Source organism: Chenopodium album, chromosome 14 (genome assembly GCF_948465745.1).
Source record: "Chenopodium album chromosome 14, dcCheAlbu1.1, whole genome shotgun sequence".
Taxonomy (NCBI): domain Eukaryota; kingdom Viridiplantae; phylum Streptophyta; class Magnoliopsida; order Caryophyllales; family Amaranthaceae; genus Chenopodium; species Chenopodium album.
The window spans coordinates 6,998,271-7,023,057 of record NC_137847.1 but is presented as its reverse complement, the minus strand read 5'-3'; the positions used below and the strand labels follow the sequence as shown (position 1 = coordinate 7,023,057).

The following is a 24,787-nucleotide window of genomic DNA, read 5'->3' as shown; positions in this document are numbered from 1 at the left end:
TCCATCTATTCATAGGCGGATCCAAGGGGCCTAGATTTTTGATATTATATAAATAAGAAATCTTGTACAGATATTCAAGTTTTATATATATATATATATATATATATATATATATATATATATATATATATATATATATATATATATATATATATATATATATATATATATATATATATATATATATATATATATATATATATATATATATATATATGTTTTTTAAAGGTAAGAAAAAAAGGAAAACATTAAGAAACCCTCCTCACGAGGGGAATTCTTAATGCATTAGTTGGTTAGTTACTTGTTGCATAGATTTGGAAGGTCAAGGCCCAAGGGATCAATTTCCCCTTTTTTTATTTTCATGTGGGCTTCTTATACTCATATCCCCCTTTATAACTTCAACCCGGTCCATAAAAAATTTCTAGATCCGCCATTGCATCTATTTTAACACAACTATTTACTTATACAGAATTTAAACCATTTATTTTAATATTTCAAATCCACTATTCATGACGAATATAATTTTGATATCCATATCCGCCGTCTATCAACCAAAGTCATACTCATACTTGCTCCAATCAAAGCAGGTGTGAATGTATGACGTAAAATCTTGAAAATTATACCCACTTGTCATCCCGACTTAGGATCGTGAAAGCCTTTAATGAGTATAGAGCCTTTCCCATGTATCCCATATTCCCATTCCCCTCTTCCTACCCTTGGTGAACTGAAAATAGGTTCATCAATACAAAATTACCAACCTCCATCTTCTCCCTCTAACTCTTCTGGCAAAACTCTACCTTTATCTCTCCCTTCTACCATTCATCAAATTAACTCCCTTTATTAATTCCTAATCATCTTAGATTAACTAAAATTCAGCGTTGTTTAAAAACAAAGAGGTTTTAGGGGAAGCAAAAGGGGGAAAGAGGCAATAACAATGGTGGTTGCCTCAAGTGGAAACGCTTTCGCTAAAGAGGTTTCTATTCGCAGGAGAATCATCAGCATGTATTTTTTCTCTCTTTCATTCTCTTCTATCTTACTCTTTTTTCTTTAATTTCATTCGTTAATTTGTTATCTGCAATTTTGATTTTTCTGGGTTACCATTGTTCTATAGTTTCTTTAATGATGATTTGATATTCTGGGGTTCTTTAATTTTGAATTTTTTCATTACCCATTATTTAATTTTACTGTATCTGATTGTCAATTATAATGGGGTTCATGGGATTTTTCATATGATGCGTAGATATGCTCATTTGTTTCACAAGTTGAAATTCTTTTCTAATTGCAATTTATTGTGCAATTCAATCTGGAATTGGATGATATTAACAACTAGTTATTATGATAAAGTTGCAAAAATGGTCGTGAAAAAGGTATCAATGTCAGCAAAATCTATTTGATTTGGGCTCAAATTGGCGCACTTTATCACTAGTTATAAGAGAAGCACTATTTGATCTTGGAATGATGAGCTGAATGGATTTTTTCAGAACTGTTAAATGCTTGGGATGAGCATGAGTTCCGTTCCAAATCATTTGGATTTTTGAGTATTGACTTTAGTTTATGGGACCTGACATAGGAATTATGCACCTTTGGTATATAAGCATGCCTAGATTACATCGGGTTCTCTTGTTCTTGTGAGTGGCAAAACATTTTAGCTATTCGACCCTAAAACACTAGCCAGTGGCCAAATTTAATCCGGGCTCATTATTGTTCTTCACTTTAAGAAATGTTGACATCTTTGCAATCCCACAAAGTATAGGGTATCAAGGATATTTTTAAAAAGTTGAAAGTTAATTTATTGAATCTAGAAAGTGCATGAATGTTCCAATATTGAAAAGTGGCCAATATATAGGGATGAAAGGAACAATTTTCTTCTTGAGAATTGGGAAATCAATGTAGCAGTCTTGGGGCATGATAGTTTGTAAAACATATAGATGATGAGAAAGAGTAGCTATCAGCAGTAATGTATCAAACTTATACAATTTTGATTTTTGTAACTTGATTTTGTAGTTTAATTATCCTTTTTTATAGCTATTGTTGTTTTCTACACAAGGTGTTGCTGACTTGTCAGACCATACTTTGGTTTAATGTTTTTTTGAATGTCTTGTGAAATGTAGATTTAATAAGAGAGAAGAAGATTTTCCATCCTTGAAGGAGTACAATGATTACCTAGAGGAAGTGGAGGATATGAGTAAGTTCATTGCCTCAGTTAGGATTTGGTTTTTCTATCTAGACTTTTCGTCTACAAGGTTCAAATAGTTAAAGAATGTCTTTGCTACAGCATGCAACTTAATTGAAGGAATAGATGTTCCTGCCATTGAAGCTAAAATAGCCCAGTATGAGCGAGAGAATTCTGAGCAGATAATGAATGCTCGAGCTCGTAAGGCATGTAAGAGATTGTGTATTACAGCTTTCACTTGTCCTAAACTTGAAGATATTCTCATCACCAATCAGTTACATTTTGCAAAAAATTTCTACTCTATATATAGGATAAAACTTTTTAGTGTTTTTTTTGTTTAAAAAATTATTTTTTATTTTTTTAGGAGGATTACCGTTTTTGAACATTTGTGTTTGCACAGGCAGAGGAGCTAGCGGCAGCTCTGGCAGCCAGCAAGGGACCTGCGCAAGTTGATGCTGATGTGGTATGTTTTAACCATTTATTTTCTCTTCTTGGACTAAATTGTGTCATAATGCTCTTCCATGACCGAAACTCCCAAGGATTATTAGATTATCTATTGTTGTACAAATCTAATTGGAACTGCCCCGTGCCTGATTTATATAGGAAGTACTGCACTGTCATATGTCATACAAGATGTGAGTATGAATCTATAAGAATATGTAGGTATGTATCTATCAAATTGAAAAGAGGCAACCCTTAGCACAGTGCAGGGGTGGTAAACAAATTATACATATTAGGTCTATTTTGGTTTTTGTCAGATCTCATACGACTTTCTAAGATGCTCTCAAGTGTATTGAACTTTTCTAGATGGTAGATTACTTATTTTCCTCTTCAATTGGATATTGTTGATTAATTTTGCAGGTCTAACATTGGTTGATCTTTCTTGGTTTCAAACTATCCAAGTTTTGTGGGACCATAATAAAGCAAAACAGTTGCACTTTAGTTACAAGTGCTATCATGAACAATATTTTTGGTTTTACTTTATTAGATTTTGAAATTAATCGTTAAAGTTGGCGGTGGCTAATGATGCACAAAATTAGAAAGAAATTGTGGGGCTTGTTTGTTATCATTTTTTTTCTTCTTTGAAAACTAAAATTAAGAATATGAAAACTAGAGAAAGTGACTGTCATTCATTAAAACAAAATTGATTAGTTTAAGTGTGAGCTGTGTGACTAATTATAATTTACCTCCGTTTATGAAAGATTTTAAAATTTACTGTTTGAATGCAATTGGAGAGAGATTGTTGACAGAGTTCCCTCTGTTAAGTCTTTGGAGAGTGCCTACACTTTAAGATGTTCCCATTTCCTTGCAGCCCAGTGCCATCATCCAGAAAGGTACTCTGTTGGCTTTAGTCTGCAGCTGAACCAGAGTGGATACAGCATAGCCTTTTGTTTACTTAGTCTGCTATAAAAGAAAGCATCCTCATTGTGTCATATTAGAGAAAACCTATATTCTCAGTAGCAAGCATTAAGCTTAAACCTACTTCTTTTATTGGCTGGAATAAAATTCAAAGGTGGTTATCATTTCAATTTTGGTACAATCAAAGCTGGATACATAAGTTGAACCCGTACTCCCTTAGTTGGTGTGGTCTAATCATATTTAAGAACCTTTAGTTTTATGAGGGAGCCAAAAATGATGCTAGTGTGAAAAAAGTGAACCCAGAGATAGCAAAGCACTGTTGATCTTGGATTTTAGTATCATTGTGCAAAGAACAAGCTAGAAGAGTTAGAAATGTCTTTAAGCATATAGGTATTTGAATTTCCTAAATGGTTGGCTTGGTTACATTAACAAAGAGATGCCATGTTAAGTGGACTTGGCAGCTTTAACATGTTATCATCAATATGGAGTTTTAAAAAAAAAAAAATTAAAAGCACTCCCTTTTTATTCTTTTTGGGGAAGTAAGAATACCACGTGCTGTTTACTGTTAATACGAAAGTGCTATTTATCTCCAATCTAATATAGTAATTCTTATTTTACTTGAAAGCTGTTTGCTTGAATGCTTCTTTAACACAATCACAATATATTGAGGGGCCTTTTATATGTTTGGTCCATCTATATTGCATATAGAAAACATCAAAGTAGGTTACTTTGATTGCCAGTATAGCTTTGGCCATCGATCCAGTATCTTAGTGATCATCAGCAAGCCATGCTCAAAACATAGCTGTTCTTGATAGTTGATGTATTTGATTCTCCAATTGGCTTTTTTAATATTTCAGAAAGAGCAATCATAGGTTGGGTTGTATAATTAGGAAAAGTGGAACAGTCCACTTGCCTTTTCCTAGATCCACCGATTGCCATTCTGGACAGTAATGTTTTCTCAAGTCCTTTTCATTTTTGCAACCCACAGACTATGGGCTAGACTCTTGGATGGTGTACTTTCTCTATTCCATTTCCTTTGCTAGTCCTGTATGGGTAAGTCAAGAAGATGTAGATTTGCTTGCAGTTTGTTAGTGCACAACCAGGCTGCAACTTTAAAAATAACCACCACCTATTGAAGATCCTGTTGAGGGCAGGGTGTGGGGGCGTGGCTATATGTTTGCTGTCTTACCTTTAGCAATTTAGATGGATTGCTTTAATGGGTCCCTACACATTCATTGGTAGTAGATATAATCATATACCTGACAAGACTTATTGCTAATGAATTGGAGAATTGAACTATTGAAGGCCTCTATCATTCAGGGAATTTGGGAACCCACTTTTTATCAGGTTGCCATAGAAAGTCTGTTATGCATAGTTGCGAGTGACAGGTCTTCAATAGCACCTAAGCTTATCATAGCAAAGGAACGCAAGTCCCAACTCTCCATTCTCAAGAACCATCTTCTGAGGACAATTCATACTGCTCCTAGGAGCTTCAACAATATTCATGTGAATTATGTCTGTCCTGCTTTCAAATTACTACATGTTTTTACTCTGAGCGCGTCGTTTTTACTCTGAGTGCATGCCAATCTGACAAGCTCAAATATAGGAAGAACTAGCCATATCTTTATGTGTTTCCCGTTTTCCTTGGTTCTGCAATGGTAGGTAATTGCTACTGATATGATGAAGCCAATGCTTGATTAGCAATTCCTTTGTTCTCAAATATATATTTCATTCCTTGTCCTGAACATATTACCTTTGTGTTTGCTCACTTCAAGAGATGGTAGAATGGTTATATTGAGAGGGTTGATTCATTTGGGTGTTAAATTTTTTCTCTTCAAAAAAAAAAAAAAAAAAAAAAAAAAAAAAAAAAATTCCTTGGCTTTATACTTGTTTTCATTGGCTATCTGCAATTGGATACATTTTAAATTTGTTTTTATTTTTTCCTTTCATGGATGAGATCTTTTTCTTACTTTTCTCCTTTTCCTGTATTGGATTGGAGCGACTTCACTGCTTGGTTTGGCAGGCTGCACCTCTGCAGGTTAATATTAATATTAACACACTCAAAATTTAGTCAGATTATCTTTTAGTACTGAAATTAGCTTAGGCAATAGGAGATCTAATCTCGTCTGTTTGTAAGGTTGGACTGTGCACAATAGACTGGACTGGACTGTGGTCTCTTCAAGTCATCATTACTCTAAACTATAGGGAATTTTTTTAGAACATCCCATATTGCTTTGAGGGCCTTGTGCTATTGAAGTTTTTTTGAACAGTGCATATTGCATTTTTACACTGTCATCTTTGTCACAAAGCAAAGTTCTACTTCCCTTTTAGCATGGGTATTAAGAGGCGTCCATTTGACTAGAATCTTTCCAAAGCTGAATCTCTTGTTTGTGCAAGCAGGGCACAGAACAGATCCCACAAGCAGGGATATCTACCACAGCGCAAGGGTATGCACCTGCAGTTGCAGGAGGGGCATTTATGCAACCAAGACCGATGGGAATGGCCCCACAACCGATACCCCTTGGGGGGCCCGATCTTGATGATGAAGAGATGATGAAGCTGCGACCTGAAAAGGGTGGACGTGCAGGAGGTTGGACTCCAGAACTTGGCCGGAAAAGGGCACTTGAAGAAGCTTTTGGGAGCCTTTGGATCTGAGGTCTTCAAATTAACATATGCCTCATGTTTGCCATCATTTAAGTGTGGATTTTGAAGCTCTATATGTAAGCTTACAGCTTGAATGTCGGCTCTCGTGCCAAAAAAAAACAAAAAAAGATAGATTAGAAAGATGAATGTGTATGTAATTTATCTTTGATGAAGATTTTTACATACCATGAGAATATGTATGACAAGTCTATCATCCCTTTTTTCACCCTTACACTGTTTTATTGCCAGTCTATTGCGATGATTTAGAATGTGAAATTTCAGACATGTAGGTACACTTTGAGTTATGATAGGGCTAAGATGCAAAGCCAGCCATCCCCGAAACCTCCACGGCTCCCCCACCCCCAACCCTCAGGTCGACAACAACAATCTGTAAACTCAAGACAAAGAAAATGCTTTAGGAAGCACGCCGGTCATGATCAACATGCTAGTCTATTCATCGCCAACTCGCCATCACAAATTTTACAACCCATACCAAGATGTTGCATACTAATATGGCAAACTCCTATTTTATATGGAGTACAACAATTGAATAATTTTACTCTATAACCATAAATCCATAGTAGAGTACAAAGTTTTTGTTATTGTTGATAAATGACCACAAATTCATCATAAACAACACACAAATACATAAAGTAAACAACACACAAATCTAACAGTTTGCTGTTGCCTTTTGATTTTTGAGACATCTTCGCTGACAATCTCAATTTTGTTTATGTCATTTTATCATTTCGTGCAACTTACTTCCAACTTTAAAGAACCTTTTTCTATGTTATACAACTAGACGTAACGATTAACTGTCTTTATACACTCTTACAACTAGACATAATATCATCATAAAGCCTGCCCAACAACTAATTCATATCCTTTCGAATTTAATTTGGTCGTATCTGACTCTCCGTGTCTAAACAAATTTAAGTTATCACGTTTAATTATTTTTTTTTTTAACGGGAAGTAATAATATCATTAAATAATAGGCATACGGCATCTACAATAATAAAGATCTGTAAACACAGATTCAGAGAAAATATCATAACTTTTACAATCAAAATCATAACTAATTTGCATATTTGGCATAGCTCATACTCCACCGCTTCAAGCTTGACGCGAGCAATGATTTTCGATGTCTTTGCATCTTTCCAAGTTGAGACCTCCGCAATCTGCGCTGATATTTTGATCGACCGGTTGATGACAAATCCTAGACCCATAGGAATCCAAATCACCTTCCCAATTATTATAAGAACCCTAAAAATAAAATTCTCATCCATGGATGAGAATCAAAATCCCAGAAAATTGGGACAGACTCTCACAGATGGAAAGAACAAAACAAAACAAACAACCAAAACCAAAAAACTAAATTGAATTAAAGAAAAATGGTCGGAAATAATCTAATTTTCGAAGAAATTAGACTATTTCGGGCCTAAACGGCCAAGAAAACTAAAACCCTAGAAGAGAGAGAAGAAAGGAGGGAGGAGGGAGGAGAGAGAAGAGAGAAAAAAGAATTATACTTACTGATAATTAAAGATATAATTACGTTTAATTATAAGCTATTTTTAAGGAATTGAGTTACTTATAACATTATAAAACCATATTTATGATAAGAGTTACTTAACTTTAATTTTACAAATAAAGTATAGATCTAATAAATTCAAATAAGATCGAATGATTAAATTTTGACAAGTTCAATATAAGAACAGGTAAATAGAACGCACCTTTAACGCTAAATTCCCGTTCATCCTCGAGATAAACGCAGGTCGTTCATCACGAGGACTTTTTTGTAAATATCACCCTAAACATTTGAGGATGTGGAATGCAGCGTGTATATTACGTGGAAACGGATGCTTATCTGGATGGTTCCACCCTCCAGCTCACCCTAACGGCGCATAAACGGTGATAGAGTGACGGAAGTTTGCTAGATTTTTAAATTAATTTCTAGATCAATTATTTTTTTGTCCTTGGCTGGGTTTTATTTGCCTTTATTTTATTTTCCGCCGTTCACAGAGCTTGCTCAGGAAGGAAATTCTCGGAGGCCGAGTCGGTGGCGAATCGGAGGGGACAACATATCAACCATTCGGTAAAGGTAACACTTGCTATTCTCATTTCTGTGCATAATCGGCGAATTCTTAAATCTGTATTTTGTATTTGAAATTTTGTTAGGGTTGGTTGATTTTTAAATTGGGTGTAACAGTCTAAATCCAATGGTAATGTAATTGTAACTTATGGATCGATTCAAATTTTTGTATTCGATGTAGTGGGTGTGGTTGATCTGTTGGACCAGAGTGAATGGGGAAGAGAGTGCGAGAAGTTATCGACGAGAACTCAGATGAGGTAACTGCTTCCGTTAATGGGTTTAGAGACATGTTACGTAGCTCTGTCCTTTTATGTTCTTGTAATAAATATCCAGTATGTAATTAGTTTAACGATGCCGTTGTGTTTTGAGTGTATTAGTCAACTGTTCTTGCTATGGTTGCAGGGGGCGGGTGAAGGAATCTCCAAAAATATAATACAATTATACCCTGCCTTATTCAAGGTAAAATGGAATACCTGATTGGTTAAGTTTGATACCAGCATTTGTATTAAGTTATTGAATGGGCGTTAATTAGTATGTTTCCTGTCGTGGGGTAGGATGATACCTTGAGCAAGGGAGGTGTCGTGAAGGCCAGGGGAGTAGTATTGAAAGAGCATTCTAGAGCAATTAGCAGAGTAAGCATTTTTAGATTGTATACTATACGTATTGATTTAGTAAAGTGAGTAATGCGGTTAATGGTTGTTTATAGTTAAAAGTGATTTCAGTTTGAGTAAATTGGTATACCTGTATGAGTCAATTGGTATAGTAGTCAGTTAAATACGTTTACACAGATGTTATGCACTTCATTTCACGACTACACTCACTGTATTTGACATTCTTATCATATTCATTCAGCCACCAAATATGAGCTGCCGCATTCAGGCTTTTGGGCGTATATGTAAGACATTTGATGAGAGAAGGATAAGGTGGGTCACCGAAATGGGTTTTGGGGGTCTTCTTCACTTCATATCAGACATGCATTTACCGAGGCAACTAGCGTACTGGTTGATGACTAGAATAGACCCCTTGAATAAACTCTTGATTGCCCCCGACGGGCGAGTGTTTCCCTTGTCAAAGAATCAAGTAAGATGGATACTTGGGATCCCTTGTGGCAGTAAGGTTGTTCCAAGTAATAAAACAATGACAGAGGAAGTACGGGGGAAGGTTCAGCAGGTTTTGCTCAAGTATGGTTGTTCTTGGAAAACAAAATCTAGTAGGGGGTGTGGAAGTGTGTACACATCTGTGGGTATCCCCGTTACTTGTGAATTGATGGAGAGGCTTGAGTCCAGTTTTTGTGATGATGAAGAAGAAGAATTCAAGACAATATTTCTAATAGTGGTGTTGTATATGGTGTTGTGCCCTACTCAATCACCCCGACTTGCTTCTGACTTATTACCGGCCATAAGCTGTGTTTCTGACTGTGTGGAGTATGATTGGTGTGAAGTGGTTTTGAGAAAATTGATGGATAGTGTTGCTAGTTTTTCCAGGCGCTTTTATGCAAATGGTTATGCTGGCGAATGTGGTGGTTGTGCAATATTCGTCGTAGTAAGTTACATGGATTCGATATAGTTAACGACTGTTATGTGTTTGGAAAACCTCCTGCAGTTGGCTAATTCATTTCTATTTGCGTATTTCAGATTTTTTACTTGGATCGTCTCGATCGTCAACTAGTGCTTTGGGATTCGTTCCCAAGGCTAAAGGTATGGACGAAGCTGCAAATAGCTACTGCAGCCAAGGAGGATCGGACGGGGTCTGGGGACTTTGGGAAATTAGGGGTTAGTGAGCATCTATCTCTTCCATTGACACACATACCTCTATTTACGGTCCCCTGTAAATAGAGTGCTTAGGTGCTATGTGAAATGTTGTGGTTGTAATGAAAATTATTTGCAGTTACTTGATGTCGCATACGGAGAGAACCATTGCATGGTGGCTCGGGACAACGAACCGCCCATTGGGGTTGTTGTGCATAATGTACGTATTGTGGTTGATAATTCTTCGATTAGGTTGAGTTGAAGGTCTGATTCTATTTTAGCTTTTAACAAACATTTTACTGTCGTGCAGGATGTATTGCTGAAGAGTGTATGTAACAATAATCGTAATAGCCACCTCACAGGACCACCTACCCATAGCAGTTGCAGTTGCGGAAAGTTGGAACGAAGGGAGTAGACATAGTAGCTATGTTGTTGCTCCAGCAGTCTATGTTGTATTTTACTGAAGACGTTTCTGTTGTCAATACTATCTTGAAGTTGTTACAATTGTAAAACGATGTTCATAACTTAATGAACTACAGATGATAATTTATTTTTTTAGTTTTGTATTTGGATCCAAATTCATTGGGCCTGTGGATATTTACTTAGAAACAATTGGGCCGAAATAAGGTAGGTAAAATGGGTCAAGGCTTATAATTCTTATATTTTGATGGATTTGGAGTGCATACCCATTTTGCGATGGGGAGAGTAGTGATGGGACCAGGTATTGGGTCGTTGGGCCCATACCAAGGGCAACAATGTAATCTCACGTATTACTTGCTCATGCTGTAAAATGCAGTATCTTGCCTCTCTCAATAACAGTATATTAATTACCAATACAAGTATTAAAACCAAGAATAACTGTACACGAACCAATAATAATAGTATAGAAATTATTAATAACCGAGCACCGAGGGACAAATAATTACTGGCGTCAATTTCAAATTTAATGGCTATTAAAAGGTGAAAATAATTAACAATCCCAACGACGGTAGATGGTTTAATTTATATGGTGAAACACAAATTATTGTTCCTAATAGCACTCAACACAATAATGGTTTACTTTGTACGGTAAAACGACTTACCGACGATTTAGGGTTTCAATCATATGGTGAAACAACTTATTATTCCTAATAGCAATGTAAACAATAATGGTCTAATTTGTATGGTTAAATGACATTTTAATCCCTATTGCTACAGATACGATACCGACGCCTTAAGGTTTCTATCATATTGTTTACACTCCGAGTGTAGTTGTGACTGAACTTTGACGGAGTTGAGCTTTGACTAAGGTTCACATAGTTGTGTCGAGAGTAGGTTGAACTTTGAGGAGTCTTTAGTACAACTCCGTAAATACTATACAAATCATCTCTTTAATCTCTATACTCTTGTCATTTGAGCAGTATATATATACTTCCTCCGTTCTTCTTTACTCGTTCGTTTTGACTTCACTCTCTTTCACTTTTATACTATTGACTAACCCTCCTGTGAACGTCTTTTGTGGAAAAAATGTAAGGAAAAACCATATTTATGAGATATCCTCCTATCTTATTGAATTCGTCTCAACTAATACCATCATAATTAGTGTATAAGTTTTATCATATTTACTGGACTGAGCTGAATTGAACTGAACTAAACTGAAGTGAACTGGACTGTAGTGAACTGAACTGAACTGAACTGAAATGAATATTTTATGTTTGAGGGAAGAGCTGAGCTGAACTGAACTGAACTGAAATGAACTGAACTGAATTGATTGTAACTGAATTGAACTGAAATGAACTGAACTGAACTGATTGGAACTGAATTGAAGTGAACTGATTGGAACTGTACTTAACTGAACTAAACTGATTGGAGCTGAATTGAACTGAACAGAACTGCAATTAAGTGAATGTGAACAAGCTTTAGAGCTTCTTATGAGATTTCGAGTCGAACAATAAGCCATTACACTCGACTCGATACGCATTACGAATCCGCCAACATGAGTTAAAAGGTTACTCGAGTCGAGTTGAGTTTTGACCTAAATGTGTCGTCTCATACCCTATTTGTCGCAAACGTGGTCCAATAATGTCATTAACACATAGATTATTCTTTGACATAATCCTAACATTGTCCGGTGTGTGGGTTGTTGTTCATATTGACTCAAAGCCATGTTCATATTTACCACACTAATGGTAGCGACGTTGGTGTAATCGATTTGATATGGTGTTTAGTGGGCCTCTGAAGCCCATGTTTTTGTATTTACAGATCCCAGCACGGTGGGCCTGAATATTGACCCAACAACAATTTTTTTGTGTTTCGATTTCTATAAAAAGGCTATTGCTCTCTTACAACTTCCTTCCCATTATCACAAACTCGCAATCATTTCCATACACTCTTCCTTCCAAAAACAATGCCTCGACGAGCCCGAACCCTGTGTCACACACCTGCACTGCTGTGCTTTGATCCTCCAACCGGTGTTGAGCCGGAGTTGGATTTCACTGCGTATGAGTACCTATTTGTGGCGGATGATGGTGACATTTTGGCAACATTGTCTGATGAGACAATTGCTGCACTCATTCTTCATCCCAATAACCCAAATCATGGTTGGTATACCAGCCTTTACATGAGACCTGCTGGGTCAGATGATCCTCCTCGTCCAGCCCATATCCCAAATCTGTATGACTCTCACCAATTCGGTGATGAGTTCCGTGTTTACCTCACTTGGTGCTTAGGAAGCTTACCACCAGCCTCTTTTAACCCTCAAAATTTCAAACCAGCTATGCATCTCCTCGACCCTAAGCCTGTTTTGAACTTTGAACCCCATATATGGGAACTTGAAGATGTTTCCATCCGTGTTTGCGTTGGAGCATATACTGATACCTTACAAATTTGTAAGGTGCCTCCCTTCCCTCACATCCTACATATGAGGGTTATATGTTCCAAGCTCCCTGAAAAAGTTCCTGGCTATCACACGGTTGATTTCACCCCATACAAGGCTAAGGTTGCTGAAGGATCGACAAAAGGCCATTTCGGACCTATCCCTTCCGACGCCATTGTATGCATCTGGAATGTGAGAGGCATTGGAAGACCCTCTCTTCTAGGTAATTTCGAAACTCTTTACAATATTCACAAGCCACTAATTGTTGTTATGCTTGAGACTAGGCATGGTTATCAGACTATTAGCAACCTTGTCAACGAGTTCCCAGGAAACTACTCGTTTGGATATACACCACCCGATGTTGGCATGTGTGGTGGTGTGGTGTATCTTTGGAGGGAGGATCTAATCGTTGCTGATAAGAAGCGTGTTTACATCACTTCTTTCAAGGCGGATATTTACTTTAAGGTAAAATTGGTTTTTAATTATTATGTTCTCCTTGGTGGCTAAGTAACCCTACCCTTTCGACATTTACCAACGATTTACGTGTTTGAGTTCAATGCAGGGCCATCCTAAGGCACGAAGGAGTTTATTTTGATGGTGTGTGGTGGGTGAACGCAGAAATCAAATGTCCGAGTATTGGCCCATAGATCCTCCAAAAATTTTAGTACTTAATGTCTTTAATTTAAAAACTTAGCGGACGGTTGTAATAATTGCATTTTAATCTTTGCTTATTTGTGTTATATTATCCAGTAATTTATGTTTTGCATCTAATTTTCTAATTTGCGTGGACTATGGTCAGATTAATGGCAACATATATTAATGTCATTTGTTTTGCCTTGGCTATGTACTATAACAGTACTCATCATCACCATTAAGGTGCAACTTTAAAATTAATTACAAAGTTGTTTATTACGCATACTTTTGACTGTCACAAAATTATTTTATTTTAGGACAAACCCTCATATTATTAAGCACACCATACACACAAACTGAAATAACAAGTTCCATGAATTACCCTTACATTGATTTGTGAATAAATAACATGGCAATGAACCACGATACGACCAGCATGGTTGTCAAAATATTATTTCTCTTAGTTAATTCCAAATTTTGAGTACACAAATCACCATTAATCCCAGAGTTACGTAGGAGTTCTTCCTTCAACCTACGGTTCTCTTCGGCCAATTCCTCATTCTTACCTATATAGGTGCTTAAGGTGCTCCTTAAATCTTCATGATCGTCCTGCAACTCAGCAACGTCTGTAGAATCCCATTTAAAAAATCCACAATCTTTACCCGCGTCTTGTAACAATGAAGCGAAAATTGATTATTAAAACAACTAATTATTAAGCATAATACTTGTGTTTATCTATTTTGCACTCACCTGCCAATACGGGCAACCCAAAAATTTCCGCCCGATGTTGCTTCCCTTTCTAACCACGGAAATCTTAGCCGGAATGCCATGTCTACACTCCACTTGTTTATTGCTACTTCCCGCTGACCACGAATGACTAGCCATTTTACAATCCCACGACACTCACATACGCAAATATTGTAGCATGCAATCCACTTATATAACAAGGTCTCCCAAAGGTTATATCGTGGTTGAGCTATAACCCAATAACAATTCATTTGTGGTTAAATGTAACTATGGTTAATTTTCACCTGGGTTATTTTTAACTATGATTATTTTGCACTTACCCCTTGGTAAACTGGAACCATGGTTAGATTGCTAAAGATATTTGTTAGTGAGAAATACTTTTAGGTTAAATGTAACATAGGTATTACTTTCAACCAGGTAATAAGTACGACTTTAGTAAGAATATACATCCAAATTACCTACTAATTTAATTGTACTATTTTGTTACTTGGCTACGAAAGTGCTATGTTACTAAAAATATATACGAGAACATTAATCAAACCGATGGTAAGTAGTTGATTACTAACAACTAAAATGTGGATGAGTTGTTCCCTTAAAATTGAATTTTCCTTACTAAAAATGAGATATACGAGAACGTTAATCAAACCGATTGTAAGTAGTTGATTACTAACAACTAAAATGTGGATGAGTTGTTCCCTTAAAATTGAATTTTCCTAATTGCATACAACTAAGTATAGGTTCGTATCTAAAGGGTAGGCAAATATTAGTACATTTATAGTGTAGGTTGATTAAAGTAATGTTACTTAGTTTAGTATTGGTTTTGAAAATTATTTCTTAAGATGCGGTTGACGATAGGAACCCTAATGTGTATTTATAATAAGCCTATTATTATATTGTTTTGTACGGTAAGCATAATAGAAATTAAAATAAGGCTAAATGCATGTGTGAATGAATTTGGGTGTCGATTTATTCGAGTTTTACAAGCTTCTCCAACACGATTCTTCAACAAGTACATGTTTAAGTAGACTTGCCCAGTAAGGCTACCATAGTAAAGATTTAGAGCCGAACACGTGTACGACCCTTTCTCATACTATGGTATCTTGATAAGTCAAAGAGTAAACGGTGGTTAGAATACCGTCAAGGTAAACAAAAAAAAAATTTATTAAAACTCGGAAAAGCTGAGAGGGAGTCCGGAAATTTCGGTACAGTCCATGGTAAAGGTGTTTTAACGGCGTCAGTTAGCAAGTAGTTGGCAATGTGCTCAAAGCAATTAATGTAGCCAAAATTTGCTCCTTTTACTGTTTACTGTTAAATACAAATAACAACTGTAAAGTCTACAAATTTCATATTTTGGAGGTAAATAAATGAGTTGGATTTACATCACATCAATATAGTATACCAAGTGTCCAAATACATTAATTATCTATTTTATTTGTGTGTGCTGCCATGAATTTTCTTACCTCAGATTAACCAAGATACTCGCGATTGCGAGTCTTCGAATTGGTTGGAACCGGGTCTAAAATTTAGGAAACTGAATTGAAATTGGTTTAACTGGGTCCTACTTGTTAGGAATTGTAATTTGAACCACCGGGTACCGGTTCCCCTGCAGAGTTCTCACTAATGTATCAATATTACTCCATAGTGTTTATTAATCATTTTTAAAAAATTTAACATATTTAGACACATTTAACATCGTTTTAATTTTTAAAAAGTACTTAGTTTAGGATATATTGGTTAACCGGTTCCGGGTCCAATAAGTTGCGAATTGTAATTGCAATTGCTTACAACAGTTTTTCCCGGACTTGGAAACACTTTTTCCAATCTCGGTTCGACATGCCGGTTCCTAACCAGTTCCGGTTCCAATTCCGGGTATTTTTGCTACACCCCCCAAAAATTACGCACGCTTACATTTGGAAACCAAATCAAATATTATGAAAATTGAAAACAAAAATAAAGAATGTAACATAGAAGTGAATGTAAAAATAAATAAATAATGTAAAAATAAATAAAGTAAACATACTAGTGGTTGTGAAATTTATTTCATTATGTACTTGCTACACCATACACTGAATTGGGGGAAAAAAAACGACTCAAATGAAGAGCAGGAAGGTAGATATGCTTCATTAAATAATGTACTTCAGTTTGAAGTGTGACCCAACCAATCACAACTTACTAGAGAAGGGGCCTACAAGTTCCCTATTATTCGAACAGGCAGTTGGTTTGTAATTTTGGTAATATTAGATTTTTTGGCAGGTGCAGCAATGCTTAAAATAGTGCAGCAGCAGGATGTTATTCCAATATTCTCTACTTAATCAAATTTGTTACAGAAACCTCGTCACACACCATTTGGATAGAGCGTACATAAACAATACGAATGGATAAACACATGATCATATGGGACCCGTATAATCACCAAAAGAGTGTATCGTATTTTTTTATTTGTACACACAAATAAATATACCAATTGGAATACAAATAATTAAGGACGGTTTCTAATTTATTATACCATTAGGGTTAATTTGTATGGTGTGAACTAAATTTTTTTTATAAGCTTATTTTTTAAAAAGCTTACACAAAAAATAGATTTGTATGTGTTAATACGAAATTAACTAGGACTGGATATAGTTTACTTTATACGGCCAGTATCCTAACCCGTTTTCTTTGACATTGTTCCTAGCATTTTTTTTACACAAAGTTGTTGTATTTCAAAATTACATGAAAACCCTTACACAAGAAAACCATTTCCGCCGAAAATCGTACAGTGCGTACGTTTGGTTAATTTGATACTTACCTTTTAATTTTATTAGTATAATAACATTTTTCATTTATTGTATTACATTAAGAGTAATACTTGGACGTCCACTTAACTTAGTGACCATACACAGTAGAAGGATTTACATCCAAAATATGTAAGTCCTTTTTTGTGTGTTTTTTTTCTTAGTTTTAACATTTTTTTTTAAAATAACCATTTAGTAATGCACACTCACACTACCTAATGTCAACTGCCATACTTGTGTTCAAGGCTATAAATAGCATACCCTCCCACCAACAACCCACCACCAAATCTTGTCCTCTTAACCCACTACCACCCAATTCCAAAAATGCCACCAAGGAAAACAACCGCACGGCCTCCTATGTCTGATTTGCCGGCTCCCGTTAGGAGAAGGCGTCGCAATACTAGGAGGCCTGAAGGGCCTAACCCCAGGCGGAGCATCCGTGCGTTAGCGATGCTAGCGCACGCTGCTGCCTCCATTCATGACAACCCGATCCCCGGAGCAAACACTAACCACGTCCCAGCCCTGGACAGTTTTGATCCTGTCCCAAACCATGGTGGTGCGAGCCACGAAGAGGGCACACGTGTGGTTTCTGGCGTTACCCCAAACCCTGACCTTAACAAGCCTCCAGAGGAGGTGGTTGAGATACCTCCGCCAGAGCCATTTCAGGATGATGTTGTTGGTCAGTTGGTGCAACCAACTCCCCTAAGGCCTCCTGCCACATTGCCATCCTCCGCATTGCCTTTTGTGATGGCCCTCCGCCAAGCATATGGTTATGCGATGCCCTACAACTACAACGGAGGGATTCCCATGGTGACTATTAAGGTCAAGAGCACGAACCCCACCGACCTTGGTATAGCGTACACCTTGCCCGCCTCGGACGCTTTCTACCGCATTTACCAAGACTATGCGGCGAGGGTTGACCTCGGCGTTGAGGATATCATAATTAAATACCAAGAACGCTTTGTCACCACCCTCCAAACTCTCTTTGCCACGGGGGTGAGCCATGGAGATGTCCTAACTGTCGAAGCTAAGGTAAATAACAATCACTTTTACAGGTATACTATAATTATAATATTTGGCATGTATATAATCTGATCTAGAAGTTGTGTTACACATACTTGTAAAGTCAGTAAGCGAAAGGATATGTTCTGGGACCAATAAACTGGGATCTATGTTGCTATTTTTGCTTAATTTTGACAACCAACACATATCACTATTTTGGAGTTATGCGTTGTGGGGGCAGGGCTTTTGTCTAACCATATTAGTCCATATTCCATGGTTGTTTTTAAAAATCCTTCATTATTGTTATATTAATCACTAATAGATGGGTTTTCCTTAAAAAAAAAACAACACTAAGATGAGTTGCACTAAATTTGTTGAACTCTTGTAGGATCCGGAGAAAAATGTGGACACACGTTTCAAGGTGTTTAAGATACAGGATTGCACTTCTTTTCCGCGTGAGGTCCGAGTAACTCTTTGCCATGACGAGACTTTGTACGCTGCGTACGCTGACTGGGCTTCGAGGAACAACCTGATTCCTGACCACATGATTGGGATCTACGAGAACTCTGTGATATCTCGGCTAAGTACGGTGCTTGAAGCGGGGGTGAAGAACCAATTCCGCATCTACTTTGTTCCTAATCACTGGACAAACCCATGAGTCTGTGGTTAACAAACACTGGAGAGTTGTGACAGTAGGAATGTGCTCAAGTACCGTTGGTTAATGCCTTTCGAGTAGTGTCTTATTATAAAATAAATGTGAGTGTAGGAATGTTGGGAGTTAATGTGTTAATGTGTAATGTATTAGTGTGTTAACGTAGTTAGTAACGTCTATGTATGTGAATCTGTTAGCTGTTGTTGCTTAAGGTTTCTACTTTGATGTTTAAGTCGTAGCAGTTGTGTTAATTTAAATAGATCTATGGTGTGGAATGTTAAACTTGGGAATGTGTTGAAGCGTGGTCAAGCAAAACCTGTCCTTAATCAAATTGCGTAATTAAAAAAATACGTGTAATAGAGATGTTCCACTATAAAATCTTAAAAGGAATGGGGTGTCGTAGGTTGGCTAATGTGGCACTTGTCTTGTATAATCACGTAGATTTAACCATATGAAATTTTAAAAAAAAAATTTTAAAAAATTGCAACTTGCGAATTTTTCCAACTTTAATTTACATTTTTTTAAAAAAAACGTATTCTAATACACAAAAGGTGGGTTTTAAAAGAAAGGAGGGAGAGAAAACACGCAAAATTAAATACACCATTAGTACACCATGTATCTTTTGAAAATGATAACACCTACTATATTTTTATTGGATATGAAGTACTGTTTGCCAATGAACTTCAATGAACATAGAGTTTTCAGCATACTCTACCACTTAAGTTAACAATGTATGACCAATAGGATTTAAAAGATTAAATTTAACTTTTATTGCGACTACTGTGCACATGTACGGATAACATACTACTTCAATTTTACCCCAACTACTTCACTTGCTTACATGAGTTTGTATAAATAGAACACCACCTCACTCTGTCATGCAATGCAATTCACAACTTCAAAAATTTTGCTTTAAAAACAGAAAAAATGGAGGGAGTGATAGTGAGGCACTTACCTCGCCCAACCATCATCAATTCCAGTATTTTTAATGGTCCTAGTGACCGAATGACAACGGCCTACTTACAAGATCTAGATGGTCTCGTACCAAATTGTAGATTTGGTCCAGCCTGGGGATCTAGGCCAACATCGATTGATTTCGATGCTATGCTGCTGGCAGAGGTTGGTGAGAATGGATTGCCATCTCACCAAATGTTAGCATCACCACCACACGAAATGCCATCCCCGGATGACATCTCGGTGACAAACTTGTTGCTACTTTTGGCTATTAGATCTCCTACGTCTAGGTTGTTTTTTGATGAAGACGAGCATGCATTGTCATCACAGACAACCCCAACGCAAGCCGGACATTGTGATTCAGCAGAGGCAGAAGAGGTTTCAGAATCTGCCTTGGACCGTATGAAAAAGCAATGTGTTTTTGGAGTGTATAAGAGGATTGTAAAAGGGGTTGTGTCCAAGATTAAGGAAGCATGGTGTTTCCCGGCAACAGCAGCGAAGGTGACGGTGGTGGAACGCGGTGTAGAGGGTTCAACGTTGGGGCCTATGTAGTCAGTTCTCAAGGGTCAATTGCATCAAATGGTATGGGGTTAAGATTGTGTGTTACGAAGTACTGAACCAAGTCAAACTATTAGGTGTCTTAGATTATTTCAGGCTGCATGTTGGACTTTTGTATGGTATGTTTTGTTATTGGGTTTATTTGTAGACAATGTAAATGGGCCGGCCCATATAGTTGTATCCAATTTAGATTTAAGTTATGATATTTTGTTATTGGGCTTATTTGAAAAAATGGAAAATAGGCCGGCCCATGCATTTGTATTGCAAATATTTTGCTTGTTATCAATGTATCTTATTGGGCTGGCCGAAAACAGCAACTAGATCCCAGGCTTTTTAACCAAGTAAATTACTAACCCACAATAATTTTCGACCCTTTTAACAGACCTTGTGGTCGTACTCCATTATTGGGCTGGACTGACTAATATGAACTCCTAATCTAACCCAAACCACATACAACGCTGTACTTCGTAATCTTGGGCCATTTATATTATACAGTGCCATGGTGTGATATAACCCAACTCCCGTCCCAGTATGAACAAACAGAAACCACAACAGTGAGTAATACAGCATCAGAGCACAAGGTGGTTGTGCGTGCGTTTAATAGGAGTAGCAGGTCACTTACAACACACTAAAAAACAGATGCAACAAACACAGAGACAATACATCACATTTGAAAGTTCTTTGAAAAGGTTAAACGCAGTAGCACTAACCCATAACCGTGAGTTTTTGGGAGTCGATATGTTAACAATGCAAGGTGATATCAACAAGTTTGCATGTCATACCAGCCAATCGGGCATCAACAAGATTGCTACACAGACACGCAGTTTGCTGAGCCACTAACAAGGATGTCATCATCAGGCACCACCGCTGCTTCGCCCTGACCTGCAAATGGAGCTGGTGTACCAGAACTTTTCCTCCTTACCTGTATGTAACATAACCAATTATTCCTGCAGTTAGCAACAACGCAAAACAATAATCCAACATATTTATGGAACACAACATCCAGTTACGTACTCTCATTTTCTTTGACGCAGGACCGCTTTGTTGTAAACCATCAACTGAGTCCGTACACAAATCCACAGCTTTCTTGACCTACAATTCAACAATGTTAATACATGTCACCAAACCATACATGGTTGAGCACCTGCTGTTTAATGTTGAAAAGGTGAGTAGTACCTGGGCTTTCTTCTTTGTCTGTTTTTTATACCCAATTTCAGCATATGACTTGTTCCTAGAGCCCTTAGGCCGACCTCTCCCTCTCTTCTTTGGCAATGGATCCTTGACAACAACACTTTCATCAGCCGGTACCTCCACATACGCATCACCACCACCTCTATTGCCTGCAGTGTAGGGCTGTTGGACCGTTGATTGTGTCATGTTGTTGTCTATTGAGGGGTCCTCAAGGCTGTCTGGGCCTTCGTCTGCGTAACTAATGGGAACTGTCTCCTCAAACTTCCGCTTACTTCGCTGCGTCACATCAGCCTTCAGTTTTTCCAAGCAATCAAGCACCATCGTCACAGTGTCATCATTCACCAATGCAGCCTCCTCACAGATTTGCTCAAACACAGAAAGCATGGTGTTATATCTTTTCCCCTCAACCGTTTTAGCCGGATCATGGTAAGAGACCTTCACCCGTGTGTGTCTCCTTGGTATGTCCTTTCGCCATCGATTCACAACGTACTTTTCCGGGATCTCAGATACGAGGTTTAAATCAAGTATACGCATAATATGCTTGCACATAATTCCGCTAGTCTCAAATTTCCGACATTCACAACAAACCAGTTTCGACTCCGTGTCATAGGATGCCGAATAAAACCTCCTCTTATCAGTTATTATTTCCTCACTCATTCCTTCCGGCACTACCCAAACCCTGTCTTCAATAAGATACTACAACAGAGTTTCACTTATTCTGATCTCCTCTCGAGGGTAGCAATACAACATGCGCATGCACTCAGTCTGGACTTCTTGGAACTTCGTGTCTGTGTAAATTTTCTGAAAAAAACTTTCCACCTTAAACCTTGTAGCAAGTCTCCTGATGTATTTCGAGCATTTTGCATCCGCATCTACCTCCGCCTCAACTCGCTTCTCCATTGATTTTACATATTTTTCTGGGAATTCAAGCAACTTTGTTTTCCTATTCACATAGCCATCGAAGAAACTGTTAATGCTTTCCACCCTTTGTGTAGTCTTCATACCGGCCCAGAAGTACTCTCTCATGAACGCGGGAACCCACATATGCCTTTCCGCATACAAACTGTCTAGCCAATCATTGCTATCCAATTTATATTTGATAACCATTTCCTTCCACCCATTCTCAAATTCCATAATGGAAAAGCTGTTGTACACAACATCCTTCATCTCCACCTTAATGTGTTGATACCTGCGACATAAACAAACATTAGATCCCTTAATATTCATATGTATAAACACCCGCATACAGTAATTCATGGAAAAAACATGTGATCTGTACAAACCTTTCCAATTTGCCCAATTTCTCGGGAATCTTTCGCATTATGTGCCAAATGCACCACCGGTGTCTAGTTGTTGGCAGCACCTCCTCTATCGGTTTTCTCATGCAGGCCACTTGGTCAGTGAGTATTGTCGCTGGTGCTATGTCATTCATGCACTCCAACCATTGCATGAAAACCCACCGATAGGTATCACAATCTTCATGTGATACAAGTGCGCAACCGAGCAGAATAGACTGCTCATGGTGATTAACTCCAACAAAATTGACAAAGGGAAGATCATACTCATTTGTCAAGTATGTTGCATCGCAGCATACAACGTCACCAAACTCCTCGTACGCAGCACGACTACGTGCATCCACCCACAGTACATCCTTCAACCTTCCTTCGTCATCCAGCCTTTGTGAATGAAAGAAGTTTTGATTTCCAACCTGCATTTTCTTGAAAAAGTTCATCATAGCTGTTGAATCACCCCCCAGCATTTTCAACCTCCTGCATTTGTAAATTTCATGCTGCAAGTCTTTAATAGTGAATGTTAAAGGATCCAATCCATCAAAGTCTGAACTCAAACATCCGTGAATCTGAGATACAGGAACCCCTGCATCAAAGTATTTCAGTAACTTCTTCCTCACTCTTGAAGTAAATTGCTTCATTCTATACTCTTTCACAAGCTTCGAATTGCTTGGAATTGGTGTGTGGTTAGTGTGTTCCAACTCAACCCCTTTTATTACCCATTGTCCTGCACCATTTACACGTGCGTACAGCTTCGCTTTGCAGTCACATTTCTTAGAACGACGCTTACTATTATTAAATTCTACTTCCCCCACCATCCCACCAACAACTCCACCGGATCCACACACACCCATCACCTTAGCCCTTTTTCTTGCTTCTCTTTGTGCCCTCATATCGGGCCGACCATAACACTCACATCTCCATGTAGTGGATATTCGTTTTCGATCGGTGGCCCCCTGTGTATAAGCCCCCTGTACCCTGCTAACACCAAATCCCATTGCCTCAACATATTCCTTGTAATAGGATTCAACTTCTTCCCAGCTCTTAAACACCATCCCAACTCGAGGGCCATCCACGTAGCTACCTACAACCTCATGATTACTTCCAACTACTGTTTGGACAGTCTCACACGTGTTAACTGGTGACTCATACTCAATCCCTTCTGCATTGCCACGGTTTGTCTCACACTCATTATAAGGTGCTATACCACCAACAGGACTTTCTAGAGATACATCCAACCCCTCTTCTACATTACCCTCTTTATCACGCGTCCTTACTGCACTCCCCTTATCCACGACACCAACTACATTACCACCACCAGATCCGGGAGAAAGTACACAATCATCCATTACCCCACCTACAGGTTTAAAATTCTGATCCGACGGCCCAAACAAGGTGATACCATTAACAATAATTACAAACAAGAGACTCAATACACCAGAAACACATATATTTCAAATACACAATAACAAACAGCACTTTGTCTATTAACTATCCAAAATCGAATGCCATTATACCAATTTCAACTGCCAAGTAACATCAGGAACGTAATAACAATCTTGCATATATTCAAACATAGATACATATTTTTGATATAACAACAAGAACAAGAACTTTCTCTATTACCAGCCCAGATTCGATTTCTAATAACAACAAGAACTTTCTCTATTACCAGCCCAGATTCGATTTCTCCTAATCAGTATAAATTCTATGATTATTGCAACTACTTCGTATCTCATCCTGTTGTATTCAATCTAATTAATATAATTTAAAATCAAATTCAAAGTAAGTAAAGGTTTATCGGTTGCTCTATTTATGTGAACTGATCCAAATTTTGCAATTTGATCAATCAATGAAATTACCAATTAACTACATTGTAATGAATCAATTACGCAGAGAATGTAGAGATTCTTACCAGATCTATATCGTGACGATATACATCGACTCCTTCCCCTGATTGCTGATTGCTGGACTACACCTCCGAATTCTTCATACCCCTCTTTCACTCCTGCTCGATCTTTCGTTGATTTCGCTCTCAAGTCTTTTTTTTTTTTTGAAAGGGATTTCGCTCTCAAGCCTCTACTCAAATTACATAAACATTTCTATTTCTCAAGTCAA

General features: G+C 37.6%; 3 protein-coding genes across 5 annotated transcripts; 2 read left to right on the top strand and 1 right to left on the bottom strand.

Annotated features, from left to right (window-relative positions):
• Positions 1–716: 716 nt before the first annotated feature.
• On the top strand, positions 717–6,399 carry LOC145577684 (uncharacterized). Its single transcript, XM_081635159.1, has 5 exons — positions 717–1,002; positions 2,112–2,185; positions 2,276–2,379; positions 2,574–2,636; positions 5,933–6,399. Exons 1-5 carry the CDS (start codon positions 935–937, stop codon positions 6,185–6,187), a joined length of 564 nt encoding a protein of 187 aa, XP_081491285.1. The 5' UTR covers positions 717–934; the 3' UTR covers positions 6,188–6,399.
• A 1,717-nt stretch (positions 6,400–8,116) lies between these two features.
• Positions 8,117–10,684, top strand: LOC145578769 (uncharacterized). Of its 3 annotated transcripts, XM_081636071.1 has the most exons (8): positions 8,118–8,273; positions 8,446–8,521; positions 8,667–8,723; positions 8,819–8,896; positions 9,117–9,806; positions 9,899–10,036; positions 10,152–10,232; positions 10,323–10,683. In XM_081636071.1, the coding sequence occupies exons 2-8, from the start codon at positions 8,477–8,479 to the stop codon at positions 10,425–10,427; spliced, it is 1,194 nt and encodes a 397-aa protein (XP_081492197.1). In that variant the 5' UTR covers positions 8,118–8,273; positions 8,446–8,476; the 3' UTR covers positions 10,428–10,683. The 3 variants fall into 3 exon arrangements, with proteins under 3 accessions (XP_081492198.1, XP_081492200.1, XP_081492197.1); XM_081636072.1 differs by lacking the exon at positions 8,819–8,896 and having other exon boundaries at positions 8,117–8,273; positions 10,323–10,684; XM_081636074.1 differs by lacking the exons at positions 8,667–8,723; positions 8,819–8,896 and having other exon boundaries at positions 8,117–8,273; positions 10,323–10,684.
• An 11,392-nt stretch (positions 10,685–22,076) lies between these two features.
• LOC145577683 (protein FAR-RED ELONGATED HYPOCOTYL 3-like) lies at positions 22,077–24,018 on the bottom strand. The gene is made up of 2 exons (XM_081635158.1): positions 22,664–24,018; positions 22,077–22,569 (listed from the first exon to the last, which is right to left on the bottom strand). Exons 1-2 carry the CDS (start codon positions 24,016–24,018, stop codon positions 22,077–22,079), a joined length of 1,848 nt encoding a protein of 615 aa, XP_081491284.1.
• Positions 24,019–24,787: the final 769 nt, after the last annotated feature.